Source organism: Oncorhynchus kisutch, linkage group LG11, assembly GCF_002021735.2.
Source record: "Oncorhynchus kisutch isolate 150728-3 linkage group LG11, Okis_V2, whole genome shotgun sequence".
NCBI lineage: Eukaryota > Metazoa > Chordata > Actinopteri > Salmoniformes > Salmonidae > Oncorhynchus > Oncorhynchus kisutch.
In genome coordinates this window covers 57131573-57146082 of record NC_034184.2, presented here as the reverse complement: position 1 = coordinate 57146082, position 14510 = coordinate 57131573, and the positions used below count along the sequence as shown (strand labels likewise).

General features: G+C 42.6%; 1 protein-coding gene across 1 annotated transcript; it reads left to right on the top strand.

Annotated features, from left to right (window-relative positions):
• Window positions 1-2719: 2719 nt before the first annotated feature.
• inhbaa (inhibin subunit beta Aa) lies at window positions 2720-13883 on the top strand. Its single transcript, XM_020468328.2, has 2 exons — window positions 2720-3667; window positions 11101-13883. Exons 1-2 carry the CDS (start codon window positions 3226-3228, stop codon window positions 11895-11897), a joined length of 1239 nt encoding a protein of 412 aa, XP_020323917.2. The 5' UTR covers window positions 2720-3225; the 3' UTR covers window positions 11898-13883.
• Window positions 13884-14510: the final 627 nt, after the last annotated feature.

Sequence of the window (14510 nt, the reverse complement as noted above, 5' to 3'; positions counted from 1 at the left end):
CATCACAACGCCCTGACCTCAATCCCATATAATTTTTGTTGGAAGAATTGAAAAAGCGTGTGCGAGCAAGGAGGCCTACAAACCTGACTCAGTTACACCAGCCCTGTCAGGAGGAATGGGCCAAAATTCACCCAACTTATTTTGGGAAGCTGTGGAAGTTAAACAATTCCACCACTGATATTCATGAATTAATTCAAGTTGATCCAAGGGACCTTTACTGAGGCTGAACCTACTCACACTGCGCATCTTGCTTCAACGAACCTCTGCTTCACACTCACACGCAAGCTCTCTCTTCTCCTGTTTGTCTCTTTCAGGTTGGAAAGATCGCCTGGTCCCAGATCTTTGTGCTGTAGAGCCTATGGTCATGCCAGCAGCCATAGGAGTTCGCTATACAGCACAAACAGAACTGGGACCAGAAAAATGGAGAGACGTGGGAGACTTGCAAAGCACCAGGCACAGTGACGGTCAAACCTGAGCCATGGGCTCTCTGGTGCTCCTGGGGGAGGGGGGAGGGGGGGGGTAGTTATGCCTCACTGGAGGAGCACACATCTGGTGAAAGACTTGCTCATCACTTTCTCAGGGTGAATAACACCCCTCCAACCCTCCGCCCCCACTCTCTGCATTTGTTGGGGATTTGATTTTAATGGGGTCTGCTCTGTTCCCCCATCGCGATGGTGAGGGATGGCATAACTTGAATGTTGCTGCTCTCCCGGCATCCTTTTCCCGGTTATTTCTCCCCCAGCGTGGAGATAGAGCGAACCCATCCATCACACACGGCCGTGGCCCCTTTGTGCCATCGCACACATAATGAGCATAATACTAAAGATAATTATAATCATCATCAAACTCTATACTTTATCTACTCTTCCTTGTACACTAAAATGTGTTACAGGACGTAACTATAACTGATACCTTACCTCCACATAACCTGCTGTCTTCCCCTGCTCTCACACATACATACATACACGCAATCCGTCTCTCCACCGTCCTCCTCTCAGCAGCAGGGTGTCACACACAGGCAGCTGCAGCTGCTGGCTGGCTTGAGGACCTCCTGTCTTTTGCTGTGTGACATGATACGGCCACCGCTGCTCTGCCAGTCCATCACTGTCCCGCGGAGACTTAGTTGGGGGAAGACTTTTCCAGATACTCTGAGGCAGTACATTTTTCAGGCGTGGAATGACGTGCTAGCTTCACCTATTACGTGTTTCATAAAGTTACTGAGGTCCTGCAGCGACAGCTCAGAGTGGAAGGAAGTGACCGCTGACCTTAACGAGAGAGAGAGTGGCGTACAGCAGCCAAACTGCAAAAGAGAGAGAGTCGGGGGCAAGTGAAGGAGGTCAAGAGAGGGGGAGAGGAAACATAAAGTAGAAAAGAATGACAAAGATAAATGGAAAAACATCATGTAGTATGTGGGTGAATGTACATCATATGTCCACAAGAGGGAGTAAGGGAGTGCGTCTTCTCTAGGACATCTACAGTGGATCCTTGATTTAGTTTACAAGATAGATATAACAATACCCACTGCAGAGTATGATATATCATCTGTAATGTAGCACTAAAAGCATAACATTTTTCACCTGCACACAATGTTCCACATAGTCTAATTGCTGCTTAGAGGTCTAGAACTACAATTCATTTCAATGCAGTATATGTAATCAAAGTCTTTGACCATTTGAATCAAAACAGCCATTATGGTGCATACTGTAAGCTCCTGAAGTGCTCCAAAAATGGTTTGCAGATAACATCAGTAAACATGAACAATTCAGAAGCTAATTTAATTATATCACAAGACGGTGAGTGATCGTAGCCAGTCACAATCCAGAGCTGTTATAATATCAAGTTCATTTCTATTGATCAAGTTCAATGTCATATTTCGTAATGCACTCGGGATGACTTTGCATGACTTGGGGTTCATTTTTGGATACACTGACGACTCACACTAGCCTCCTGCTTTGTCTTTGATGATGTAATGTCGAAGAGTCACGGAGAATCCCAGCCGTCTGACCTCAACTCATTAAAACAGGAAGTTAACCCCGTAGTCACTTCCTGGTGAATCGGCAGACTGGGCCTGAGGAAAAACAGAACCAAATCATCCCATCCACGTCAAACTGAGGAGAAATACATGGAAAACAATGACACAACATGGGTAATAGTGGGTTTGACGCATTGTGGAGTTTTTGTGTTTTGATTGGTGTTTACCAGTGACCACAAATTCTGCATTTAAGGTGACCACAAGTCCTTTAAACAAAATCTGAATATTGTATACTATCTAGCCATTGTAACCAGACAACTTAATCATGCCCATCTTCAAAACGAGTTGAATGTTTGTACTTTAAGAGTTTCAACATAGTCTAAATACATGTACACAAGCCATATCAGAACTTCTTACTGTACATCACTGCAAACAAATGTGTACAATTATATTATAAATAATTCAACAACCATTTGTTCGAATTTAACAGAAGTGCGTTTAGGTTGGCAGCAACAAGAGATAAAGCAACAAGATAAAATAACATTTGAAGTGCAAATAATTTGCCACTAAAGCACTTTCAAACGTTTGCAAGCCTTCCACTGTGAGACACAGTACAATCCAAAATAAATAAATAAAGGCAAAGTTAGTGAAACACATGAGTCAGAAGTAGTGAGATAGTAAAGGGTGGGATCAGGAGGAAGGGGAGGGAGGAGGAAGGTATAATTACGGTAAGACACAGGGAGAAGTACAGAGGGAGAGAGAGAAAGAGAGAGAGAAACAGCAAAGACAGAGCCCTGCCCACTCTCACAAAACCATTCAACTTGAGCACAGAGAGCACTCCCAGACCTCTACAGAGAACTCCACTTCCCTGGGGTAACCTTCTGAAGACGATTGCCCTTCCCACACAAAACTTCCCAAAGGACCAGCCATCTTCTCTGCTCCACCACTGGCAAGACCATCTTCTGTCCACACATCTCTTTCTCCATCCATCTCTCATTTTTCAATACAAGGATTATAATTTTTTGTTCTCACTTTTCCTTCAGTTTAAGGTGTCACTTTTTAAAAACTTTTAGTCCAAGTCTTAGTATTTATTTGTCCAGAGTTTTTAAGTATACTTTGTCTGGAGGATTTCACCCCACCCCTCTTTTGGCAGGAGGACCTACACTTTTTCCGCCAATCATCATTTCGCCTGCCAGTTGGTGCGTGCTGAGTTGCTCTTAGTAGTCCGGACAGCAGACCTCGTCTCATCAAGGATGTCTCCTCTGCCCCTGCTGAGTGGGATTCTTCTGCTCTTTACCCATAGCTGCGCCGGTGGCAGCTCTTTGCCCATGGCGGACTCCTTAGCGATGGGTGGTGGCCAGACGCCACCACAAACCCAGTCCCAGTCCCAGCTGGCACCGGAGGTCACCAACTGTCCGTCATGTGCCCTGGCACAGCTAAACGAGGAGGAGGACGGCGGCAAAACTGACGTGGTGGAGGCGGTGAAGAGGCACATTCTCAACATGCTGCACCTGCAGGCACGGCCCAACGTCACGCATCCGGTGCCCCGCGCTGCTCTGCTCAATGCCATCCGCAAGCTGCATGTGGGACGCGTGGCCGAGGACGGCAGCGTCCAGATTGAGGACGAGGGCCACGGGCGTCTCGACCCCGCTGACATGGCCGAGACGACTGAGATCATTACCTTTGCAGAGGCTGGTGAGTGCCACAGGTGTGTGTGGTGGGGTGATTGTGCGTGCGTGTGTGAGAGAGAGATAGAGTGATAGAAAGGACAACAGAAAGTGTTGTCTAAGGAGCCTTGCTAAACGCTACAAAGGCTACAGGACTGAAACCCAGTTTGGCAGGTTTGCAGACCTAATTCTTTGAGAGGAGGGGGGTAGTGTCTACCTGCTTAATTCCACCTGTGCGATAGAACATTTGAACCTGTTGACTCTACCCAGAGAGGTGCTTGCATCCTCCCCTTCCCCTGCCACCCCTCCCTTAAGGTCCTTAATGACCTCCTGCTGATTTAAAGAATAACAATTATCTGCTTAGAAATCCCCCAGGCTTGAGTCCCTCAGCTGTGAACTTATTCAGAGTAGTGCGGTCGCACCAGGGAGACCAAGCGAGCGCTTTGCTCAGAAACAGTAGAGCGAGAGAGAGAGTGAGTGAGCAAGCGAGAAAGAGAGTTATTGAAAGAAGGTTAAACAAAAAAATAACTATTATCCAGTTACTGCCTCTACTCCGTTTTTCTTCTTCCAAGACGGGTTTAAAGATGGCTGTTGACTGTGGAGTGATGTGTTCAAAGGTGCTGTCAAGCGTGTGATGTGTAGAGAGATCTGGGTCTGCTCTGCCTCAGATAGTCCAGGAGGAGGAAATGGGATATAGAAAAAGCTGAACTGTGTCAGCGAAAGAACATTGTTCCTTTTTCCTTGCAATGCAAACTGTGACTGTCATTGAAGGTGCAGAATGTTTAACGGTACCGTATTTTGGAAAGGGTCAGAGACAGGGTTATTGGATTCATAAATACAGCACTGTATAATTGGCAAGGTGATTTTGAGTGGTCTTGGGTCTATGTCGCAGCAGGGGGAGAGAGAGGAGTGCTTGACTGAGAGTGTAAAGGATGTACACTCCAAGTCATGACTGACATTTGCAGTGAGTTCAAGAGCCTCTCTTCACTAAGACTTGACAGACTAAATTTAGCGAATCCCACTGCAGTACTTACAATCACACAGTGTGTGTTTAAAACCAATACTTAGACTTGAATGAGAATTTCCTCCCTTGTGTGATGTCAAGTTGTTGTTCCTGTTATGTGGTAAAAAAAAAAAAAACCCTGAGGTACAAGCAAAGAATTCTAGGAAAACCTTTGTACATTTTCAAAGTAGGCTCTTCTAGTATAGTGGTAGTTAAATAGCTTTCATTTAGGAATTCTAGAAATGTTTATTCTAGAATGTGTTTTACAGTAAACTTAGAAAGAGCTATAACATGGCAGTGAAAGCAACACTTTGCAATTCAGAATTTGGAGAAAAACGTGTTAAAATAATTTTACATTGATTGATTCATGTATTGAGGTTATGTGAGTCATGAGGTTGAGGAAACAAAGCAGAGTCAAAAAATACTTTCCTTACCTTCCTTTCCTTACCTTCCTTGCAGTAGAATATGTTATGCTGCTCATTACTGAAGCCAGGTTCCCTCCCTGACATTTTCAACAGCATACACTTCAAAGAACAGTTGAACCATTTAGGAATACCTGAGTCAGGGAGTACAAATTTGAGCCAGTTCGCTACAGGAGGAAAATAATCCTGCAGTTAATCCTGCAGTAACAGGAAATGTGAGTTATGATGTGGATTACAATTCATGGAAGATTTTTTGTGGGGGTTGATGCATTTTTTTGTAGGGCAAATCAAGTTTGACATTTTAAAGTGGAAATAAAGCAACAAAAAAGTGATCAAATTATGATCCTACATCTGTATGCCACCATAAATACCATGTCTCGAGTTCACATCAATTCAACAGACAGACAAAACATTATTACACCAAAACCTTAGCATAAATCAGCAAGCCGACAAAAAGATATGCAACATTTCCAATTGAAAATATAGTTCCAACAGTGACATTTTGTTAATTTTTTCTGTTCTGCTTATGCCTACATTTCTCACTGATACTATTTCAAAGCCCAAGTGATCAGCCTGTGAGTAGTAAATCATTCTATGAAGTCCATTTGGGACGAGAAATTGATGTGGCCTGACTTTAGTTACATAATCTTTATTCAGAGTAGTTTTGACATGAGTGGGCTACTCAAGAAATCTTTCAGATTTCTGTGTGGGTCACCATTGGGTTCCACATTCACGTTCTCTGTACTTGATTGCTTAAATATAAAAACCATAACATTCCCGTTTGATATGAATAGGCGTTTGAATGAACTTTAGAGATTAAAAAGTAAGAGTGGACTCCCACACTTCCGATTGGGGGTCTTTCATAATAATAAAATAAAATGTAAATAACTAGGGTTAACCGTGCAGTAGGGGTGTTCTGCTGCATATAATTGCTTCATTCAACGGAATATGGACCTCAATAATTATTTTGGGCTGTTGGGACAGTCTCCCATGAAAAAACCTTGCTCACTGGGGGGGAAAGTGTTGAATACTGGTAGTGCCAATTTCCTCCACAGTCTGCATTCACTCTCCCTTTCAACCCACCTACCCGTGGAGGACAGCAATTAATTAAACACATCATTAGTGAAATTCCGATGTCCACATTTATCTTCCGGTCACAGTGTTTCTCTCACTGCACCGCATTCTCCGGCCATGTTGATTAGGCTACATAGACTACAGGTGTTTTGGCTTAGAGATAAGCATTAGACAGAAGATTTTTAACATGTCGATTTGTATGAGAAAACAGCTCTCCTCTGCCTATTAAGTGTAAGTTAACTAATTGTTCCAATAAAATGGCCCCCTCGGTCATGTATTTTGTGTCTTCAGCACAGTTATCAACCTCAAGGACTTGAGAGGCTGACATTGACTTGGTCACATTCCACATCAGTTACAAAAGAGTGGCTCCCTTCACATGCCTCTCCAATAATATTTCATTTACTTTTAGATTATGGTCCAAAATGGCATACAATGGCACATTCTTGTACTGTAGCCTAAATTGGTATTTATAACCTTGAGTCTCTTGTTTGGCTTGTCAACCTGCATGGTTGAGAGGTTTAACTACTGTTTAACTACTGTTAGATATTGTGTCATCCATGGCTGGGGGGGGGTTATTATTATTATTATTATTATTTTCATTTTTCATTATTATTTTTCATTTTGTCGGGGGAGCTGCACCCTCAGCCCCCCCTACTTCCCACATATATGGTCTCATCTCTCCCTTGGGAACAGTGTACAGATGTAGGATCTTCATTTTAGCCAGTTTATAAGACAATTGCAATACATCAAGTCTGAAATTTCAAATACACTACAAGTTGAACATTTCCTGTATTGCAAAAAAAAGTTATCCTGCAACATGGTGATCAAATTAAGATCCTATATATGTATATGCAATGAATGAACCATCAGTGCTGCTAAAAGCAGAACACAAAAAAAAAAGCATTGCCCCAAAGACATATTGAAGGAAAAAGGAGTTTTTTTCCCTCAATGCTGTCACTACCATTCATTATTGTGCTAGTTGCTAGCAGTCAGAGCAATAAAACATGTTTAGAAATGTGAGGCCAAAGCCCTTTATAAGAGCCTAGGCGTGACATGGCCCGACATGGTCTCTTTTCTGATGTCTCCAAATTATGATTATGCTGCCAAGGCCTACTCCAAAAGCGCGTCAAGAAAATGTCCCGACTCTAAGACAGGCAAAACGTTGATTCAAGAGACGGTTCTAGTTCCTTTATCGAAGTCCAGCCAAACAGAAATGATTAATAAAGCAGCTAGATAGAGACAGAGTGTCTCCCAGTCTTCAAAGGTTATAGTGTTTCTCACCAAACTTTTCTCATTGGTCTTGGGAGTGCCTTGGCCTGTGATGCCTTGGCCTGCTGTGCCTCAGAGCGAATGCTTCCTGGGTTTGGGTGTCTAATTGTGTGTACAGGGTCATAAATGAAGCCCACCGCTGGTTCGTCTCCTTCCAAAGAGGCCAGCACAGATTATTTTTTGCAAGTGAGATAGTGGAGCACCAGATGGCAAGGCTGAGAGTCCAGGGAAGTAAGTGAAAGGGTCTACTTGACTGATGGCACAACTGACCTTTGCGATTCCTGTGGTCAGTCGGTGGTCAGTTGATCAACTCAGCCAAGATGGAATGTTAGTTTGACTTTTTCCAAAGGGTTACGATTTACAAATCCGTGCATCAACCTAAGTAACATTATTTTTTAAAATCAGTTTTGTTTTTGCATGGGCTGCGTCTCAATCCACCACATCTGCTTATGCCGGCCTTCCAAACCTACGGTGGAAGGTGGCCGAGCTACAGCAATGTTTGGAGAGCTCTTGTACAAATAACCCAGTGTTCTATGAATGGCATTAGGATATACATCCCAAAAATCGGTCTTCTCATGAAAACGTTAGCGTCTGAACGGTTTGGCCTAAAAACTAAAATGACAACTATATGTTTTGCTCTCGACCCCCACAAGTGTCCTAGGACTTGTCTGAAGGTAACCTGGTTCCAGTAAAAAAAAAGAATGGAAGTATGGAGGTTTTGTGCCAACAAAGAAAGCGAAATATGTGTCCAGAAAACTAAAAATATTTCCAGAGCTTTCCTATATCTCCTAGATATAGGAGAGACACTTCAAAACCTTATTCCTTGACTGTCTTTTTTGCCCTTTATGAATGTGCTATTCAATGAGCCAAGGCTTAGACTTGTAACCTGTAATAGTGTTTAGGGAATGCTATTGGAATGACTTCAGGTACACATGAGATTGCCTCCAACATTTTTTACAAGTTTATTATAAGACAATTGCAATGCATGTTTTAGAGGCATTCTTAAAATGTAACTGATTCAATTTGTTGGTGGGTGACAACATCTAACGTATATCCTAATGGCATTCATAGAACACTGGGTTATTTGTACAAGAGCTCTCCAAACATTGCTGTCATTGTCATTAGAACATACCAGGAACATTCCTGGAGCATCTTGAGAGCCACATATGGCTGTTAGAGCAGGCAAGTACGAAATTGAAGAGCGATCCACTTGGGAGGAATGAGATGATTGGCACGTTCAGAGAAAAACGCAAATACAATTCTGTGAACAACGTTACATTTTTCAAGAAATACATTTAGCCTTTTACTTATCAAGATGATCATTCATATAATTCAGACATTTACAAATAAAATGTGGTTATACCTGATGCTGTCCAGGAGACATTAAGCCATAATCTTTCAGTGCTTGATCTATCAAACCAGAACTCTTAAAAAATTGCAGCTGCCAAGAGGCAAATATGAAAAAAAGTACTCTGTTTAGTCTGCTCTGAAAGTAGGTCTACTAGTGGACTTTGAGTTGGCAGGTATTACAGCTGCTATCTCCACCGCAACTTGCAGTTCACCTCAGGTTGCAAAAAAATCGGATAAAATGACACAGATTGTATAGGATTGAGTTCATGTGAATTTCTAGGCATTCCTCAAATTCGGCAGTACACCTTTATAAAACAATTTCCATTTCTCTTAAATTGGTAAACAAGATATGCCTCAATTGTGTGTTATTGTGGCATATTTCTGGCTGTTATGTATTTTCATGGAAATTATGCCTCAGGAGTGGCTGTGGGAGTATTAGAACTCCATAAAATATGACTGGAACCTCAAGGATCAAAAAGTTCAAAGGCCATTATTCCCTCCAAATGTAAACTGGATAAAGAGTGGGATTATTGGACACATTCATTAGGAGAGTACTTGGATAGAAGAGAAACCCCCCCACTTATACTCCTCTAAGCTTTCAGGTATTTCGTGCCCATCCCTCACTCCATCTCCTTTTTTGAAGACAAGCAAAGGGGGAGGTAGGAATGTGTCAATGTTATTTTCTATCTTTGTGTGTGCGACAGCTGCGCAAACTGTCCTTCTTGTCAGCACAATTGGTGTTTATTGTTCAGGGATTACTGTACCTCTCTTTAGTCTTTTCCCCCTTCTTTTCTCACAAATGTTTTCAGGGACCATGTTGAGCAGCGGTGTACTCAAATGTACTTCCAAGGGCGGGTTTTCTTTGGGTTAGGGCCCCCTTTGGTTTGTACAGCTTAGGAAACTCTAACGCAAGTCCCATTCTTTCGCCCGAGTGCAGGATTAAGAAGGAACAATGGACGGAGCCACCGCTGGCAAACGCCCATTATTTTTAGGCTGCGTTTGTGATGCAGCGGCTGTGTTTGGACAGATGGGTATGGTCTGTGGACACACGCACAAAAACACACACACAGAGAGAACTGTCGCCATTGTTGTTGCAACCAAATGTGGGCTAAACAAACAGAACGCATTGATGATGACCTCCATGGAGGTACTAGGAATACTTTGGGGCTCATTGGGATTTCTTAGAGGGAGAGTCTACAATGACAAATGCTGTCCAACTCAAGCGACATTTGTGTAGTTAAAAAAAACAGACCCATCTAATAATGACATCACAACCACTGTGGACATGTAGCTCATCAACAACACGCAGTGTCTGTCCACAAAAAAAGAGAGAGGAAAGGAATATCTTACTCTGAGCACACAGAGCCAAAGTTAACAACCAGAAAGTGAGCTTTACAGTATGTGCTGTTGAGACATCACTTTGTAAAGATTTGCCTATGTAAATGCAAGGGATTAGCCTAGACGTTCTAAATGATCTGTTAGAAGAAGCTTTCCAGAGGCTTGCTCCATGCCTCTGCTTAGGGCCATGGACATGAGCCAGTTTTGATCCAGAGCTGAGAGATTTGAGCTCAAATACACCAGCAGGCCTCCCATAGTGACACTAGTGAAGACACGTTGCCACATCACAAGTGAATTCACATCTGCCTGTGAAAAGGGTACTTATTATGGGTAATAACTGACATCCTTCAACCTCTTACTGTACATTTCTGAAAGACTTGCCACTGGCTATTGTGTGCTGCCATAATGATCGCCAGTAAAGGTGACACAAAGTTTGTTTTGCCATGTTGTGGTTTTTAAACCACAAAATTATATTCTGTGATGGGTTTGTTAAGTATGTCATGGACAGTCCTCTTGTGTTGTGTCATGCCATGTGCTTGCTCGTGCTTGTGAATGAGTGTGTGTGTGTGTGTGCAGTGAGTGACTGTGTACATGTCACAAAACATATTTGCATGTTGTACCCAAAATGTAAATTTTGACTCTCTCCTGTAAATACTTTTCACTTTGTTGTTAGCATTGCACATAACACATTCATTTCCAAATGACGTCCCCACATTTTCTGATTTATTGAACCCCAAAAAGTTAATGGAAAAAGAAAAAACAGACCAGAACTTTACTGTGTGTGAAGTCATGTCAAGCAAGGCAATGCTAATGATACGTGCTCCATGCCTAAAATTACTCTGTCCCATTGATGTGGCCCTATCACACCCCATCAGACTCAGATGTGGCCGTTGCAGTTCAAGGACCAGGCAGCAAAGCCTTCACTTACACTGATATGAGCTCAGACTTTATTACAGAGTTTTACTAATCTAATCCTCCGATCCTCTCTCTACTTCTCCTCTGTAGGCGACTCCCAGGGCGCGGTCAACTTCCTCATCTCCAAGGAGGGTGGCGAGATGTCTCTGGTGGAGCAGGCTAATGTATGGATCTTCCTCCGGCTAGCCAAGACCAACCGCAGCCGTGCCAAGGTCACTATCCGCCTGCTGCAGCAGCACCGTGGTGGAGACGGCCGTGAGGAGACGGCGCCGGTGTCGTTGGCTGAGAAGGTGGTGGACACGCGGCGCAGCGGCTGGCACACTTTTCCAGTCTCGGCCAGCGTCCAGGCCCTGCTGAAGCGTGGCGGCAGTACACTCAGTTTGAGGGTCTCCTGCCCGCTGTGTGCCAACGCTGGCGCCACGCCCATCCTGGTGTCGGCCAGCAGCGGCCAGGAGCGGGAGCAGTCCCACCGGCCCTTCCTGATGGCAGTGGTGCAGCAGGGTGAGGGCGGTGAGCCACGGCGGCGCCGCAAGCGGGGCCTGGAGTGCGACGGCAAGGTGAGTGCCTGCTGCAAGCGCCAGTTCTACGTCAATTTCAAGGACATTGGCTGGAGTGACTGGATCATAGCGCCAGGGGGCTACCACGCCAACTACTGCGAAGGCGACTGCCCCAGCCACGTGGCCAGCATTACAGGCTCCTCGCTGTCCTTCCACTCCACTGTCATCAACCACTACCGCATACGGGGCTACGCACCCTTCCAGAACATCAAGTCGTGCTGCGTGCCGACGCGGCTACGCGCCATGTCCATGCTCTACTACAACGAGGAGCAGAAGATCGTCAAAAAGGATATCCAGAACATGGTCGTAGAGGAGTGTGGCTGCTCCTAAAAGCCTAGCGGAACTAGAGGGGCTGGGAGGTTGGTCTCATGCCCAGAGAGAAAGAACTAAATGAAAGAAGAGGAGGTAGATGAAGGAAGGAGAATGCATTGAGTCACTGTTCTTCTCCCCTTCTCCCTTTATCTCTCGCTCTCTCTTAAGCGCATGACACTTGTCAAGACCGACTCCTTTTTGGACTTGATGACTGGCTTGTTCTCCGGTCGTCGTCAAGTCCAGGGGGTATCTACAACTCAGAGAAGTCTCTGCGGCACTTTCAGAAAAAAAAAGAAAATAATATTTAATATATTTTTGTTACAAAACAAAGAGAGTGAGGTGAGAGGATATTTATGTGACCCAGATACGGTGTAGTTGCTCCTGTAATGCACTGCAAGACGAGAGACCATGCGAATGAGGTGCCTGAAAAATCTCAAAACTATGCAACTTGTCAAGTATTACGATTTGTATTTTTATTTTGCCTTGTTTCATTTTCTCAATTGTTTACTTTTTCAAAACATAAAAAAGGAAAACTTTTTTAAACTATGTTTTACGTTTGTTTTTGTGTGCCTGTGTTTGTGTGTGTGTGTAGTGTGTGTGTGTTGAGAGATACTTGAAAGAAACAAGTTTGACCAGATGCTGGAACCAAACATTTCTCTATGTATAATTATTATAATTTTTGTTATTGATAATAATATTATTATTATTATTTTTTTTAAACGTTACGAACGTTTTCAGTTTGCACTATACCAACATTCTGATCAGCCTAGTCACAAATATAAATGGTATTCTAAAAGAGGTTAAAAAGCACTTATGAATGGACAAATCAATAGAGCACATGAGTTTAAAACATTTCGAGAACACGTAGACACATTTATGACTACAGCATTTTTTTGACCACACCAAAGAGTTTGTGTGAGTGTTGCCAACCGTCATTGTGAGGCTGTTAGCAATCACTTCACAAAGACGTCCAGGTCAGCATTAGCATAGCCTAGCATCAGTGCCCAAACATTCCTTCAGCTCACATTCCTTCATTCCTTCAGCGCACATAAACGTAATTTCCCATAATGCTTCACTCTGACCTATGTTTTTCACACATTACTATGTTGTTGGAGAGTGTATTATTAATGTAACTGAAAAAAAGCACTTATGTAGGCCAATGTTGTCGTGTTTTGGAGGAAAATGAATGTGTCCATTGAATTTGGAAATATCCTGAAGATCTAGTTAAAACAGTTTAATATTTCCAAATATCTCACCAAATATTGGAAGGTCCCATCTTAAAACAAGTAAAACAAATTGTTTGGAGGGTTGGTTTCTTTCGATGTCTGAAATTAAGCAATTCGAAACTTAGTAACACTTTATTTTACTGCCCACTGTTTTCCGGGTAGTTATTTAGAAATTGCCTTATCAATACATAGTCATTACACTTCAGCTTCCTTGAGATTCATTGAGACACAAGCTTCACAATATACCATTTGGTACTAGATACAGCAGATACCAGTTGTATTGAATTCTATTTCAATGCTGATAGTGTTGAAGTACTGTCGAAGAAAGTATCCATTGCACATAGATTATTGGTTAATACCATGCAAAGTATACACATTTAAAATGGGATGTCAAATAAAGTGTTACCGAAACCTTCTCTCACAAAGTTGTGTCTTGAAGTATAGACTCATTAAACATTATAGAAGCACAATGTATCTTACATTGTGCATTGATGCATACAAAAATATTAATAGAGAAAACATTTTAAAAAAGAAGAAAAAAAATGTGGTTGTATTTGTTTTCATTTTATTTTATTAATACAAAATAATTGACACTGAAACAAGTGGAATAAAATCATATTTTATTCTGTATATATGGAAATCCAGATACCAATATGTTGCATTGCTTTGTTGTACAAATCAAAAACGTGCTTGTGGCTAAGTTTTCTATCTAATTTATTTTAAAGTATTTTTGTTTTGTTTCGCTTCACCATTAAAGTTAAAAGGATGTACACTAAAACAGAAATGTGTTGTTTTTGGTTTTGGGAAATTTCTGAAAATGTGTTCTATGCATATTCAGTCCAGTGTGGTAAATTCATAAAACACAAAGCAATGAGTTACCCATAAGCATAAACCATAAAAGAACATCTGCCCTATATTTGACCTTATGTGTGAGCGCACGCACACACACGCACACACACGCACACACACGCACACACACACACACACACACACACACACACACACACACACACACACACACACACACACACACACACACACACACACACACACACACACACACACACACACACACACACACACACACACACACACAAACACAAACGGGCACACACACACACACACAAACGGGCACACACACACACATGCACAAGAATCCATCATTATGGAATCCATCATTATGGAAACCGTCTATCAGATACTAACTCAAGTCTTTTTTATATTATTGGTATTGAGTTGATTAACTGAGACAAAACTGTCACGGATTAACTGACGCAAAACACCAATGAGAGCAACATGAAAACCAAAGACAGGCTGGTGTTTTGGAGAGGATATTTTGCGTGCAAACGCTTGCATGACTACTTACTCATAGAGCATATGGTGTCTTTCATGAGTAGACCTCGGC

Coding starts and splice junctions, on each gene's coding strand:
- inhbaa (XM_020468328.2), top strand. CDS start 3,226: ATGTCTCCTCTGCCCCTGCTGAGTGGGATTCTTCTGCTCTTTACCCAT. Junction 3,668..11,100: donor CATTACCTTTGCAGAGGCTG/GTGAGTGCCACA, acceptor TCTCCTCTGTAG/GCGACTCCCAGGGCGCGGTC.